Below are 17,342 nucleotides of genomic sequence, written 5' to 3'. Positions count from 1 at the left end.
CATCGTGAAATCGAAAACTCAATTAGTGTAGGAACAAATTTACTGCCCACCTATAAAGGGAAAAGGTTTTGAGGGAAAATCGACGGAATCAAAACAAACGAAAGTCGAAACGGACCGGCATTTAATCGAATTTTCTTTGGACATTAATTATTTAACACGAACGACGTGAACATACTCCCTCTGTAAGCTTTTATTTTCTGTTTAGGAAAAGTACAGTGAATTTTAGACGGACTTAATCGGTTTCGGAATAAATATTCTGCAGTGTGATATTTCGGCAAAAAACTATCGCCAAACTGTTTTGAAACGATTTTATTTGTGCGAAACCACACCGTAAAACTCATTTTCCCGTTTTATGAGAAACTCATGGAATATAAAGTTAGCTTTTTCATTGGAATAAATTTGCCGGCCCCTTAAACAAAAAAACGCATGGCCTCGTGGCGGGCTGCAGCTTGAAAAACGGCATATCTGACAATACAACAACGGAAAAGCTTAGATACAAAGGGGCTTTTGTGCTCTTTTTTTACATGCACTAGCAAATGCATAAATATGTTTTATTTTTCCACAGCTGCAGCACACCGCCTGCCGGTCAAATAAAATCACAAAATCATCCTGCCTGGTCAAAGGTTGTACCGCGGCCCTCGGTACATCACACATCACCACTTTCACTGCACCAGCGGTTCAACTGATTTCCCATACCGGGCCGGAACCGAACTGAACAAAGCCAGGGGAAACCGGCACTCGACCGATCGATCGATCGGACACGGGGTACCACCAAGGGACCGGCTTTCGATACGCCTCCATTCCCACACCATCCATGTGCAATCGATTTCGACACGTGGAGACGACGAACTCCCTTTCCCGGTTACGGCGAGGGTGTGTGATGGTTGCTTGCACACACACACACACAGAGTTACGTTACACAAATGCGCTTTATTTTGCCAACCCTCTCTCTCTCTCTTTTGCCACTCTTGCTACACTGCGCCCAATGGAACCATAATGGTACCGACACGGGCGGATTCTCGTTTTACGACGCAATGCATTATTATTGGTGTATCGATTCGGAGCACCGTTCTTCACGCGACGTCGTCTTACGGCGGAAGGATTTATGCAATGAGGAGAATACGCACAGCAATGGGGGATGTGTTTTTATTTGGTCAAGCCGGGATATGTTCGATGGGGATTATTTGTACAGCCATAAAATCGTTCCCGCAAATCATATGGTCAAGGGATGGACAGTAAAAGATTATCTTAAGCCTAATGGCTTTATGTTCTTGTTCAGTGATACTTGCATGAGATGAAGATGTGAAACGATAATAAAAAAATCAACCAAAATTATGATCTTTCTTCTACTATAAAACGGAAATAATCATTTGTATTCTCAACTCCAACAGGAGTATTATGAAACAACGAATAAATTCAACTCACCCCAAGCGCGACCAGTGCAAATTACAGCCTCCAGCGTGCAATAAAGATTCTCTCTCCTCTGTTGCAAATTACTGAGCAATGGACACTACATTTCATGCGTTCGTGTCTCGCCATAACGTTTCAGTTGACAAAGTAGAAAACAAACCGTTATTGTGGCCGTTCGTGTTGTGCCTTTTAAAGCCATATTTCACTGCATTAATTAAAACTCTTGGAAACTTATACCCACTACCAGCGGAGGACGACGAAATGACCTGTCCTGTCCTGCAAACTACACAAGAGGTGTGGTTTGTTAGTTTATTGCATGATCCCCGACCGCATTCCGGCTCCATGTGAGAAGAAAAAAGGATTATTTAGTAACCTGAACAGCAGCAGCAGCAGCAGCAGCAGCAACAACTGCTTGCAATGAAAGAAAATCTGATCGTCCGATAGTTTGTGGCCCAACTCACCGAGGGAAAGTGAGTGCGACAAAGCAAAAGGTGAGGATGGAAAAGTATCAGGAAAATTGCTATAACTATCCCGCGGCACGCAACCAACCGGTCGGTGATGAAAATGCCGCAAATGGTTTGTGGTGTGTGTAAAAAAAAACGACAGTCAATAGCGCTTAGCATACTATCACACGTGTCTGATTCGCTGACCCGATGGGGGCGTTCTTGCAGTAGAGTTGGTAATATGGCTCAATCACGAAATAAGATTTGCGATGATATCGATTTTAAAATTTGTACCGCCCAAGCCCAACGATTGGAGGGTTTTGGGAAATCCAATTTCAATGTAATTTGTGGGTAAAAATGTATTTTTTTATTATTCTGATTTTATTATGATCTTTTTGGTGGTGGTGTACTTTGAACTCGATTCGCCGAGTTTTTTTGTTATGGGAGTCACACAATTATCGTGGCTATGGTAAGACATTTCCATCGCGCTGCGCAATGGTTCAAATCTGATTTGTAATGCTTTCCCATTCGAGCTAACACTCTACGGCCAACGACATGGATAATTATTTCATTTACTTCAGCCAAGTTCGGCCAAGATGGCGGGTTGAATTAATTAACCACCTCGCATCTCGTGCTCGCTGATGATGTCCATAGATGCTCATGCTCGAAAGAGCGCCAACACTATTGAAAAACAAAACTGCCGCCATTAACGGTCAAACGGTGTCGAAGCGGTGCGTCAAATGCGGTCGATCAGAGAAACCAACCATGTTTGGTGAAATACACGTTATGTTTTATCCCCGCGCTCTTGTGAAGTTCAATGTGAGTCCTCAGTAATTGCAAAACCACCATCTTTTCATCTGAGCTGCAAAACTTCTTCTACGCCAGCCAGGAAAGGTAAAAAGAATCAGCACAAATGGTACCGAGCACCATTTCCCGGAACCACTTTTGACACCCACACGTAGGCCCGCATTCCCCAAACAAACTCCGGCGCAATGAAAAACAGACTAGCCCAAACATGGTCATAGATAGATTAACTTTAAGACCGTCATGCACAATTGTACAATTGACTTCTGCAGCGTTTGAGTTCAAGGTACTTGAGTGGCCACAAGGTACCGATGAAATAGATGAAAGCGGGGATTAAAGCTGAAGCTTTCGTATTTTTTTGCTGGTGGGCGACTGGACCTGACCGCCATGAGTTTGTGGTATGATCTTGAGCGTGTTCCACCCGGTGACTCATGGCGAAGAAAAGGATGTCTTAAAGTGTCTGTTTGCTAATTAAAATATAGGATTAGTGTCAACTTTACCGTGACAAACTTCTAATACTTCAAGGCAAGATTCATTTAAGCACTAAATTTCAAACCTTTTTTCTGCAATTAACAAAAAATTGATTCTTCCTTGATTTTTCCACCTCATTCATCTTGCGGGCTCTGCTATCTTTCCATCATTAAAGTCATGCCCGAAAGAAAAAAAAACACAGAAAGAAATAAGAAAGTATTGATTGTAAGTATAAGGGCGTTCAACAAACACGTTCACGAAATATGTCGAGCGAAAGAAACGGTCGAAGGAGAAATAATTTTTAAACCGTAACATGACACCCTTTTTGTGCCGCAAAACGAAATGTAGAGAGGAGAAAAGAAAACAGATCTTCTTGAACGAACAAACCCAAGCACAAAGTTACCGAAGTTTGCTTATGTTCCATTCCTTCCAAACCATCCCGTCGACCGACACCTTTCTGGGTAAGATGTGACCTTCACAAGGCTGTGTTGTTGGTTGATTCGTGCGATTCACTCGCCAAGAAGAGTTCGGGCGAGTTTGTGTCCAGCTTCTTCTTGATTACTTTCTGCCCACTGGACCACATCTTCCGAATATACCTCTGTCTTACACCTCGTCAGTGTGGCCTCATTTTAGCGTTTATCGCGTCTGTTCCTTCCGTTCCCTTATTTATGGCGCCGATTCGGAACCAAAGAAGGTGCAAATATGGACGATCGTGTAGACGCCTTTGGGGGGGAAAAAGCGAACGAAAACAATCACCGTAAAGAGTAATAAACGATTTCAAGTCTCCGAGCTCCGGGACCGATTAAATTTGTCGGGCGGCTAATTATCTTCGGGATACAAAAGATTGGTCCAAGCACGAACACCGAAAGTCACTTTATAGATCCGGTATCCAGCATTGACGAGTTGGGCAGTGGGTTTTCTTGTTAATTGTGGCAGCTGCAGGGTGAGCATCTTTGATTGGACGAGAGCAACAATTGACTTTAAAAATATTTCTCCGGAAGCACATTAAAACCTGAATCGGGATGACCTCCTGTAAACGACCAGTTTGTACAGCAAGTTTGTAACAGGAAAACATAGAACGTGGAACACGCTACCCAAAAAGCACACGGAACATCTTCCATGGAAAGACAACAATAGAACGATCTACTGCGAGAACGAAGATGTTCTCAGACATCTCGGGCAATTTAGTTATCAAATGGTAATAATCCCACAATGCTGCTGATGGGGATGATAGTGATGTCTATGCACTTCGGATCTTTTGAATAGAATAGGAACATTAAACGTGGTTCTGATGTAGTGGTGCTCACGCTCGCCCAGAACTCTCGTTAGCATCACAAATCTCGGCGCAAGTGCTCAACAGCTCAGCGATAACCCGAGCTGACGGACAGTTTTTGCTTTCATTTTTTCTCCGATGCACTTGAACAGCTTCGGAAGCGTTTGGTTCCGTTTGCCCACGCAGTTGTTGCGAAACGAATTTAAGGTCTTGACGCCTGTTGATGCCTCAAGAAATTACACCCGTTCTGATGTTATATTATCCCAACCAACGCAATAGCGCTGCCCTATACTTTGATGTTGGGACGTGGAAAGGGTTTTCATGTGATCTTTTGTCACATCCCGGAAAAATGCTGGTATCTGCAAGAGGGCGCCACAAACTTCAAACGGAACTGTCACTTATTTCAGCAATAAATTCAGAATTGCTCCAAAATCCCACCGGAAAACCTCAATCGAAACAGTCCTTTTTTCGAAACAAACACTCGTGATTCATAATCAAATTAAATCTAAGTTACTAGCACCCAAGGACGTATGGGACACCCCTAGCTGCTGCCTTCTATTATGCGATAGACCTTAGATAACACAAGCGAAATCACCCCTCGGGCTGTAATTTTTTGGTCCATTTTACAAAAGAAAGTGGCGCAATCAAAAGCTGATGAAAAGAGTGTCCCCTCCTCGCTCGACTTGAAACAAGTTGGGGCTCGCTGCGCTGCTTTCCGCTTTCCAAGGGAGCCCATTGATTGATACCATTTTTGGCCCACTTTGTGAACGCCGGTGCTTCACATACCGGACCGAATGAGCGGCTGATTAAATGTGTCTGCCTGCATCTCATGCAAGCGCAGCTCGTTGCGGTAAGCGAAGGTGTTGCATAAAAATTGACACTCACTCGCGCGTTGCGTCACCGGTGCGTCGTCGTAGTCGAGCAGATGATGACGTTGCGAGATGAGGCCGCGGCTAATCGGTACTTGGATCGCGCGGATTCAACACGGCAAGGTGCAACACAACCCCTTTTTTTGATTGTTTTGCTTGTGTGCCATTAGCTGGCGGCCCGACAAAACCCGGCGCCCTGAAACGTCAATCACACAAGTGCTCGAATTCGATGGTGATTTGGCTACTGATGTGAGACAAATTAATGCATCAGCCGTCTCATTCAAAAATCAAAACCTGTCACGAAAACCTGGGAACTTGAGCCGAGACCAGACAATCAGTGGCCGCGGTCGGTAGCTTCGGGTTGATCGTGGTTAGCGATAAATTTCCCTGCAATCCAAAACAAATGGTGGGAAAATTCTGACATCATCGTACGCACGTGTCTGCCTTCAGTGAGTGCATGAAAAAATATAGGCAACGCCCCAGCTTCGGACTGCTGCAAAGCAAGATGTTTCTGACGCTGGGCTCAGTGGCATCTCACCCAGTGGCACACTGACACTAGTTAGCATACAATGCCGCATTAAAGCAGCTCATCAACAGCGACAACCTACCGGCGGAAAGCGCATCAACACCGCATCACGATCGTTCCCGGTCTCATTTGTTATGCTTCGGATGCTTCAGGGTTGGGAAGCGCGCGGTGATGAAGGTGACCGAACACACCACATCCGGACCGAACGGAGGGCTCGTTTCGGTGACGGTACGGTGCATCTGTTTGATAACTATTTTTAAGGCAGATACGATCAACAGCCCGGCGACGGCGTAACGATGCTTGCGGTTGCGGTTACAGTTGCCGAAGACAGTTTGTCACTTTGAAATGTGGCAACAGGACAGGGGAAATGGATATTTTATTCCTGATTCCCTTTGGATGAACAAACTATCGATGGAATCAGTGTGTCGTTTGTGATCGTCGCTTTGTTTCATTGCATTCGTGAGAATAATTCAAGTCGGAAATAAATGTTGCCGACAGTTCGGTGAGACGCGAAACCACAGTACACCTATCAATTGGGTGTATGATGACTTCAGTTGACATGTTATGTTGTTTTAACAGTGGTGTCGTTTATTTAGAAGAAATATATAGGTGTTGGAACCCACCTGCCCCACCCTATGTAGCGATCTTACTTTTAGAACTTTTTCAAAGCCAACAAGTCTCCCTATGCATATATTCTCTCAAAAACGCTAAATGAAGTGTTTCTTCAAGCACAAGGACAACTTGAAAAGCAAAACACATCAACGTTACAAGCACCGCACTTCACGGAAGATAAAATAATATTTACTACCACCTTTTTCGAGACAACTTTATAAATGAGCAGCAAAACACTTCATCGCACTTCTGCAAAGAAAATGTGTCAACAGTGTACTTCTTTAAGCCCCGCTTGTACAAGAAACATTCTTCATCCATCGACAGCGGCCATGAAAGCAAGGGATATGATTCTGTCGTTCCATGCCGATACGAGATAACACATTATAATGACCTGCTACGCTTCTCAACCATTCATCACCGTAAGAGTTCTTCCAGCGTATGTTCTACTGTCTTTTGTTGCACGCATTATGCACCCGCGAATGCTCAATTATGTCGTCCCAATAATGATTCTTCCTAGATGTGCATGATTCCTTCGAGCAATGGCTGACGCGACGTTGAAGGTTGTAAAACCACATGCTGTTGGATGGCTCGTTGAGACGTTCGTTCAACACCCCTCTTTTTATAAAGCCATAAAGGGAAGCAGTACGAACGCGTGGAACTGTTTTGCACAACTGGTGTTAAGGCACCAATCTGGAATCATGAAGTGCTCATAAAACTATCAATGGCCCCGGTTTTGGTAATCATAAACCAAGCACGACAGGTGGTTAGCGCCCGTGCTATGCATTTCCTTCGAGCTGCCATACAAAAGACCCTCTACACACACACACGCGCAAGATCTCTCTTCCGAGAAAACACCTACCCAATTACAGCTCACACACAAATGCTCGAAAATAAAAGCTCACCCGAGCTCGATAACTTCATCAAGTAGCGCTAAAAGCGTACCAAAACGATCGCTCAATCGATGATCATGATCAATAGCCACCAGGTGAGCAGTGAGTGTGTCCTTCACCTACCGTTCTACCGTCACCACCAGCAACAGTGCAAGTGTACCTCGTCTACCCCACTTTTGGGTGACTTGCAAGTTGAAATTGAATCGTTCCTTAAATGGCTTAAAGTTCACCTTCGTCCAATGGACACTAGACACGAATCGACATCAACCCATTGACGCCTGCCTTCCTTCCTTTCGGATCCACGATCATCATGATGTTGTAGCTTTTTCTAGGTGAGCAACCACACACACCACGGGGCAGCACCATGAACTCGTTGTCCGGTAACGGATTTAAGGAGCAACGTATCGAGGACACGTTCAGGCGTTGAGTCCACCTACTTGGAATTCGTAAACTTCCGGGCTAGAACGTACAAGTACAACTTCTCGTTGAAAGGATGACCTTACCTTTTATCTTCCATTATGTCGCAGATATCACAGGCTCAAACTCGTACGTTCGATTCCGCCGGAGAAGAAATGGAGCAATTTTCTTGCTGCATTTCCTGTCGTAGTTACTTCTTTGCCATTCTTTTGATATATTTCTAAAACCATCCAGTAACTTATCCATAACTAATAGATCGACGATCAAGAATTATGTTTAACCTATTAAACGAAACTATTGGTGTGCTTACATTGGCCAGCGGATTGTTATGCACTTTAAGAATTTTCAGCGTTGGTGGGTACAAGCTTTCATCCATGGGAATCGCGGTAATATTATTGTACGCAAAATGTATGCACTCCAACTTGGGCAGTTTGTGCAATGCTTGTACATCCACTTCTCTGATACGATTGAACCTTAAATCAACAAACGTTACATCTCCCAACGCTTCAATACACCGCGGAATTTCCGTCAGATTATTGTGCGCCACGTGCAATCCAAGCTTCTCGATTGGTTTCGACCATGTGCACATATCCAACACCGTCAGCTGATTGTTCGTCAATGATAGCTGCTTTAGCTCTGGATTGGCGAGACTTCCTCCGAGTGATTCAAGCTTGTTTTGTGACAAGTCCAACATGACTAGCCTTTTGAATGATGAAAACACGTCCAAACTTAGCTCTTTAATTTTGTTCCCATTCAGATTAATTATTTTCAAAGCCGATTGGCATACTACGTCCCTGCTAACGCCCGTTACGGTTGTAATATTGTTTCGAAACAAGTCTAACTTCAGAATACTTGCTGATGGGCAAAACAAACTCAAATCCACAGATTCTAGATAAGAAATTTGAAATGTAGCTTCGAGCAGATTCTCCAACTTATGTATTGTTGGAGGAATTTTGCGCAAATCACTCATTCTCACTACTAGTTGCTTGATGTAGTTGTTTTGTTCGAACTCGATCTGCTTCACTGTCGATAGAAAGACTGCAAGACTGTTGATATGACAGTTTTCCGGTATCGCAATACTTGTCATGAAGGTCGCATTTTTAATTACAATATTATTCGCGTACCGAGTCATTGCATAGCAAAACTCTGCATCTAGTATTGAAATTGGCAAATTAACTGCTTCAACTTGTGAATCATTCATTTGCCTATGTTCCTGTATGTTAAACTTTCTATCGAAACCATACCATTGGCAAGCTTTATCTTCCGATAATGTGAAGGTTAGACTTTCAACCACAGTCAGGAAAGGCAAGAAGCTGCAATGAAAAACGTTATTATTACACCACTGACAAAGCTCAACATATTTTTGCACGTTCTAGTGTACCATGCAATCACGATTTTAAATAACATTTTTCAACGCAGTCTAATGCGGCCAGTTTTGGGACTCAGAACCTACTGAAGTGGGGGAGCGATTTTAGTTGAAACTTATACGTTCGCCTGGCCCGAATCAATGCACATTGTGATAGGTACGAGCAATTATTAATACATTATACGATAATCACCGAACTACTTACACAAATTGCTAATGTTATATCAAATTTGGTTCTAATTTTACAACAATTTGCACTGCGTGCCTACTTGAAATGCTCTTTGGAGCAATTCGCCTAAATGTATGCAATTTTCATTAGAAAAATCTCCTACGTAGACTATTTTCAGAATATTTTGTACGAATATATAAGCATGTATGCGTCTCACGTATTGCAATCGATCCATATAGCTCCATTTTTCAATGACACTCGATCACATTGGAGGCGACCGAAATAGGGAAATTCGAATAGCGCTCTGAGCAAGATGGATTATGTTGCCCCATTTATCTAGCTCCCGCCGACACAAATTTTACCTTCTGCCTCTAATGATTTGGCATTAGGAAAACATTCCAACAGTCACCAAGAAATCCACACAACAAATCACGTTCGCTCGAGCTCGCCCCGTACCGGGGATAAAATGCTTCACTGTTTCTTCACATTCTCTGGAACAAAAACACAATAATTCTGGCCTCACGGTGTGTCGTGGTGTGTCGTGTAAATCATGCTTTACACGCTCTCGGTCGGGTGGAAAACGTTTGCTGCCAAATGAATCGCCCAACCTTACACATCCGTGTAGTTGTTCTCTTTCGCTGCACAGCCCGCTCACCCCGGAGGAAGGCGTTGCAGTTGCCGTGTCGTACAGAAACTAAGTCACACTTTCTAAAAGTACGCGCTTCTCCATGACGCACAAGTCCTGACGGCGAAGACCTACAAAAACGCAACCACGTACCGGACCCGGGATTGCAGATGGCAATGGCAATCCCGTGCAGCAGCAGCAGCAAATCAAGCATGCAGAGGCGGTTGTGCTTCAAGAAATCCGTGGAGACGAAACAGTGTAGGTGTAGGAACTCTGAGTAGTTGAAAGTTTCCAATCGAAAGCCCACAAAAAAAACAGTAAGAAAACAACCGATGCCGTCCTTTCTTGCAAAATGGAATTGATTTATTGACGTGCGATGCAGTTGCTGGCCTCGTGGCTTCACGGCAAAAGCTTCCACTGCGTGTGGGTCTAGCAATGATGGGCAGCAGGAAGTAGTACTTAGTCTCTGAGTTCCTCCCGTTCGTTGATCGTGGGGTTCCCCCCCGATTCGTGTCACAATGTGTCAGGCCGTCTGCAGCCGTAGCGATAAGATATAATGGATGCAAATTCAATCGAAATGGCATGGTGTGGTATCGGTTTGGCGGTGAGTGTTGTGCTCCACTTTCGAATGCTTTCACTCTTCGAAGCTGTTTAATTCAAGATCAAGCCTGTTGGAGAATATTTCTCCCATTGGAGAATTTTAAATGCCATTCCAACTTACTTACACATTTGGCAGAGAAAAATCGTTTCAGGCTGGTCACGTATTCTGGTACATTTGTATTCAACCGATTGTTTTTATATCTGAAAATGTAATCATAAACGTACAATTACCTTCAAAAATATATACAAATTCAACCAACTATTTCAAATAAAAATAAAAAAAATCGTTCAAATAAAAAAGACTTGCAAATGAAGCACAACCAACTCGTTCAAGGAAATAAATTCGCATGAATAGAAACCCCCAACTGCTCTCTCATCTCGTCTCCCCAGATGAAGCGTGAGTTCAAGAGCAAACGGGTAGGTCAGGGCTCAAGTGAGGACAATTCGCAGCATAACGTTCATTAATAGCCCGTCGCCAATCGACATTATCAATCGCTTGCATATAAAAATCGCCATCGTCATAAAGTTATCATCATCGCCCGTTTCGTACACGTCGCGTCGGTTGTGTTTTACGACGGACAACAGATGAACCGGAAGGCTGCTCCATCGTATCGATATCTCTCGCGTATAGATGAGGTCCAGCGTAAAGGCTCGGCTATTTTTTTTTGTCATTGTTTGTGCCCTTTTCTTTCCAACCAACTTTTTCCGGCTGACTCTTTGATGGTGCATTAGCCTTTTTTAGTGCCATTTCCGTACATGTGTTTTGCACATGTGTCCGGCGCACTCCCTCTTTCGGCTCTAGACCCACACACACACACACACACACTTCCGCGATTAAGCGTACGAAAGCGTGTGGAAATGGCAGATTTGCATACGACGCGCCACCGTACAAGCGTGCACACGCAAATCGAACGGTCAGCAGCGGTTGGATTATAATTTTATGCTTCGATGGATCAAATTGAATATTTATCTTGCAGTGCAACGAAAGCTGACTGACGCGTGCATGCAACAGATGGGACAGAGGTGCTGTTTGTGTCCCGCGAGTGTACGACATAACGCAGGAAAGATGATGCGGCGGTTGGAGTAAGTTTTCGACCGGTAAACCACCAAAAAGGGGGGACCTTTTACTTCCGCTCTCAGGCCAGTACAACTGTAGACCTTTTTTTAAAGGAAAAAAAAGGAGAGGAGAAGGGCCCTTTCTAAACATGCCGCACGCGATTTACATCATGCAACGCAATGTTAAACGTAGCAGAAAAATTAACGTACGCATGTCCATCGTATGCAAACGGCTGGCTTGGCTGAGGCGTTATTTTGTTTTGTGTGTTGTTGTGGTTGTACCTCATGTGTTGGCAACAATGTTGCTTAAGGGTAAATCAATCGAATTAGACCGCTTCAGTTGTTATTTTAAAACATAAAGTCAGTAGCTAAAGCTGCCAGTTGGGCTTGTAATCGATTTGTAACCGATTCCACTCTATCGCCCGAAAGTATGCAATTGAAATTTATCACAATTATTTATCACACATTACAGTGAGCTTTATGCAACAGTTTAGACAGTTTTTTGACAGGAAATCGAGTTGTCTTCATCGGCATCAGCTGAGAAAGGATTTGTTTATGGAGTTCCCTCACACGTTGCATTCGTACGGCAAAAAGAGAAATGTGGCACGACTAGCTCTCCCCCAAACGAGTCAAGAGTCGTGATTATCCTTATTTGGTGTGGTTATACAATCCGTTCACATGTTCATAGCATTCAAATGTTTCGTATTGTAACTTGGTTGGATAAAGTAGTTTATTTTGGTCTTATTTTTATCGAAAAGCTAATAAAAAATTCACTTATTTTTATCGAAAATCAATTACTTAAGTAACGAAATAAGTCTAACGCCACGTTGTGGCCACCTACCGCGCACACAGATGTAAAATAACAGGGCGGAAAACCTTCCGGCGCTCAAGCACACTCAGGAAAAACAGCCAACAAGACAACAACACTTGCCGCCACAAACGACAAGCGAATGACAATCGCAACATAGCGATTCAAATCGTGCACTAATTGTAGTCACGTTTTTTTTAACGTCTCTCTGCTGGTTTCGCTATGCTTATGCTACACCACGGCTGGTTAAAAAACTGCATACATACTACATGAAAAGACTCGTTCTTCCTCCTTTTTCCATCGCCTGGTCGTCGCCACATAGATCACTATAGAGCGCGCGCTCGGCACTATTCATTGAGCTAAATGCCAAATCCACACGTTTTGTCGCTTGTTCGGAGTGGAAGAAAAATAAAATGGTGTTCAACTTTTTCATACCCACTGCCTTTCTACACCGTCGATAGGAGCTGGTAAGGGAGAAGAAAATAATTGTAACATGCAAAACGGTATCAAAAATAAAATGAAAAAACACCACACCGAAAGTGCAGCAAAAGTTGTAACTGGAGTGGATTAAAAGCGCATTGCGCTGTTACATGTATCGCTGCAGCCCAGCTATGACACTGGGACAACATTAAGCATCCCGCTGTGGAAAGTTAGTGGATGAATGGAGAAATTCTCGCGTGGAAACCACAATACGAAAAAAAAAACGACCATTGTTGACAGCAAACATTTGCAAACAAAAAGCACCAACTTTGGAGACGAAAACACACAATTGTGCTATTTGTTTACAGCTTACCTGGCTGGTCGCGAAAATGTGCCTTAAGAATGTCTTAAATGTGAAAGTACAACCACTTACATCGAGATAGTTCAAACGGAGTCCACCATTAAGCCCGTGAGTCTTCTTGAGGAACCGACAATCTCTTTCCTCGTTAAGCCCTGCGACAGACACGATGACGCGCTTCCTTCCGGTTTTTACAAAATGCATACAAGATGCAACTGTACAATTGCATTCGCTGGTGCGAAGTAGCGAGTGTCAATGCTCTTTGTCCACACACAAACACGCGCGCTCAATTGGTATTAAGTGTTTGGGAGTCTTGTCGGTTTCCTCCGGCACAAGACACGGCAGAAAGCACACAATCAGCACGCACGCCTTCCCCCTTCGGCAGCATAAACAGGAAAAGCAACGTCTCTTTAGCTGATTAATTTTCGACGCATGATCGGAGTTTGGTCGGATGGGCGGCACTCGTCTTTTGGAACTAGTGATGAGCACAGCTGAATGTATAAACAAATTGCTACTAAACGTAGCCTCGTGTAGAAAAGCACGATGTTTTCTTCTGTTGCGACAGTATACACATCAAGAATTCATTCTCCTTTCTGCCGAGCACGCTGTTACGTGGTTGTATGCTCGTGCACGCGATCACTTCCATTGCACAAACAATCCGAACGGTGTTTCATTGAGGTAATAGTGCGCAGAAAAGAAATTGTACTTTGACGGCTGTCGTTTTGTTCGCGGCAGCGTGGTTTTGGGACCGAAATTTTCCCCGTTCCCGGTGTGCGAAATCGAGACGCCATGAGGTCTGACGCAGTTAGTCGTGGAAAGGAAATCAAGCTGGGTGCTTGGTCCGTTAACACCTTTCTTTCGTTCGGTTATGTTCGGTGTGCTGTTCAATAAAGCATCTGCCAAATGGTCTTGAACAATGCGTTTTTGCATGATTTACTGTTATTTTGGGATAGAGAATTTATTTTTTGGTGTTTCATGTCAATTATCCTAATTTTTCCTTCTTTTTTCATGTTTTAATTAATTTTGCTGCACATTTTATTGCATCTTTTTTTATTCATAATCTTTACAATATATTTCCCTTGTTAAATATAGCCTATTGTAGAGTTTTCTCAATCTTTACTTTGTTTTAAGAATGTATATTTAATTTTTAATGTTTTTTCTTCATTTCATAGCCGTTTTATAATATAAATATCATTTATTAAAAAGTATATTTACTCAGTTTTACTTGTTTTGAAGCTATTTCAACGAAAATCCCGATAAGTATACGACAATTATTGGTTTTTATACATAATTCAACTTCCTATTCGATATTTTTATTGATTGGTTCCATAATTGATCGCATTATAATTCATTCGCTAGCTTCCGATCCAATCGAGCCTCATCAAAAAAAGCCTCCTTTTCAAACAAAAACCACCAAACCGAAGTGGGAACAATTAAAAACTTTCATTTTCCATTTCGATTATCACGTCATTATAATCATCCCAACAAACGTAAACATCGTAGCGGCGCACTCAGTCACAACAATGCCGGAAACACATGTCTTCAAATTATCAACAGCATTTAAAAGCACAAACTCGCTCGCTGAAACAATTCTTACACCTGCAGGAATGGACCAACAACATCAGCTGCATTCTAGAACTTCAAACAACCGAAACCGTTCCGATTAATTAACACCGGCCTGCGATTGTGACGTATGAGCACGACGTAGGTTCATCTATGCGTTGCAGAAACCTGATCATCAGCCACCAAAGAGCTGGACACGTATCGATCGGTTTTTTTTTTTAAAGCTACTATTAGCAAATTGTTGCTTGAAATCGTTGTGAAAACGGTGTGCCTTCAATTGGATGCAGTTTTTTCCAAGTCCATTTACTAAGACTCACTCACAACGGTCAGTGTGGTAAAGTGGGAGGCTTACGTGTGTCGTATTCAAGAAGAATACAAAAAAAAACTCCCAACTCGAACCAAAAATCGTTCAAGCGTTTAAGGCACGAACCACACTTGAAACGAAAATGAAACGAAAAACTAAAGCCACACAAAACATTATTGCCAACAATCGAAGAAGCAAAAATCGAACTAGAAAAAAAAACCCGCGCCCCACCAGCAACAAATTAATCGCACTTAATTTACCACATTTTTCATTCACACGGCGCAAAAATGAAACGACGGAAAATAAAGGATCATACACACGCACGCGCCCGTTAATATTGATGAAAAGCTCCATTTCCGCTGACGTTTTTCGTGGTGGCCACTTTTAACTAAACTCTCCCCCTCCCCCCTCCCCCCCCCCCCTCCCCCCTCCATTCCCGCCGGGTAAAAGTCAGTCCAACCAAAGGCGGACGAGTGAAGGAAATTATGACCAGACAGCAGCTACCTCATTTTTCCTATCTTTATCCCTGGCTTTTTTTTTCTGTTTCTTGCCAACCAACACTGGCCACAGTGCAATACACATATAACCGCCGCGGTATAAGCGGAAGGCGAAGGAAAAAGCAGTAGCTCAACAATTAAAGCCAACAGCAAGCGATTATGGGCTGACTCCACCCGTTCGGGAAGTTTGGTCAGTCTTCAGGGTAACCCTTCCCCTCCTCTTCCTTCTGGTAGTCGATAATGGCCTATCGTATTTCGGTGCACCAAATCTTCCAGATGCAGTCTAGTATGAAGCGACTTTCCCTGCCCGGTGGTGGTTAGTTTGTGGCTAGTGATATGAGAGTTCCCTACGTGAAGTCGTTCCGGTGAAACACGACGGAAAGGTAAAGAGTTTCAGCAACCCCTTTCAGATACCGGTGTTACGGAATGTAATATCAAAATTGGTACAAAAATGCATCCATCAGTGACTACTTTTGGTAGGTAAACATGATTATAAATTGGTGTTTTACAGCACTACAACGCCTTAGCCTGCATTAGACACGCATTTCTCGACTAACAATTAACAAAAGGTGTTATTATCGATTGGCTTACACCGTGCCGGTATCCCCCTCAAGTGACATAATTCAATTTAATCCATATCGCCGTCTTATTGCATTGCAGTGCACGCGATTATGGTGTCAATCGAAAAACGGGAAAACCCTTTTAACTACAGCAACAATCGCTCCAATCCACCAATTTCCTTATTTTAAAACAACTTGTAACGGCTTATTTTATTTATTGCCACTTACTTAACATCGTTTTGGCTTTCCTTTTTGTCTCGAATAGCTAACAAACGCAAGGATAAGCGGCAAAACAAAAAATAATTAGCATAAAAATAACCTTCTTGATGCGTGTAATTTGTAAACCTCTCTTAAATATTTTTATTACCAATTTGTTCATTCTCCTTGCTTTACGACTGCTTGCGACCCTGCTTTTGCTGGTTCTCATAAGTATATACAAATTTAACGCTGCTTTGACAAATTGAAAACATCATCCAATGTTCCCCCAGACGGCCCTCACTTACCTCCCCAATAATGCCAGACTGCGAATAATCAGAATTGAATCTGCTGCTCTCGTTGGTTTGCCACAATGGTTTATAGTAATAAAAGAGACATAAACATTCATCAGCACAAGCGAATGCAGCATAAACCCAACTGTCCAACATCAATCAGCGAAGAAATAATCTTGCAAGACGGGCAGTTAAATGGAATTCTGCTAAATTTTGTTGCCGTGATCAGGATTAAGCATTTAATTTAAACTGACTGTTGTTTATAAAAATATGTTATAAATATTTCCTACATTGAAACACTTAAAATTAAACCCCCTCTCGGTCTCTGATCCCTGGCTAGTCTCGCTTATGCTAAGCCAAAATGGTTCATAATTTTAGGTGTACCAGATTTTTCCGTGTCATCCCACATTCTTCACGGTGCGGGAAACCCGTTGCAGAACATGTCCGCCCCCTCGCAAACCCCAGAGCGATGGAACGCTGCCAGAACGAACGCACTCACTGTGGCGCTGCTGCAAGCATAAGAAAACACTTTTGCATCACGAGAGCAAAACTCACGTCCACGCGACCACAGCACGACTACAGCAACCCGTACCGCCAGAATGCCGAAAAATACCACCGTACAGCAGCATAAATCTGGCACTGGCGTTCTGTGCGGTGAGCGGTGTTGTGTGTACTACTTGTGTACGATATTGGGTGGCTTTTTTTTTCTTGTTTTTCAAAATAAACTAACACGCACTCAAATTCCCGTGAGTTGTGTGTTTAAACGGTGATGATGTTCGCACTGGTGCGGTTCCCTTTTTTTCCTGGGTTGTA

General features: G+C 43.1%; 1 protein-coding gene across 1 annotated transcript; it reads right to left on the bottom strand.

Moving 5' to 3' along the window:
- Positions 1-7,953: 7,953 nt before the first annotated feature.
- LOC126561160 (toll-like receptor 7) lies at positions 7,954-8,916 on the bottom strand. The gene has a single exon (XM_050217107.1). It carries the CDS (start codon positions 8,914-8,916, stop codon positions 7,954-7,956), a length of 963 nt encoding a protein of 320 aa, XP_050073064.1.
- Positions 8,917-17,342: the final 8,426 nt, after the last annotated feature.

This window comes from Anopheles maculipalpis, chromosome 3RL, assembly GCF_943734695.1.
Source record: "Anopheles maculipalpis chromosome 3RL, idAnoMacuDA_375_x, whole genome shotgun sequence".
Taxonomy (NCBI): domain Eukaryota; kingdom Metazoa; phylum Arthropoda; class Insecta; order Diptera; family Culicidae; genus Anopheles; species Anopheles maculipalpis.
Note: the sequence above shows the minus strand (reverse complement) of the source record. Positions and strands in the feature narration are given on the sequence as shown.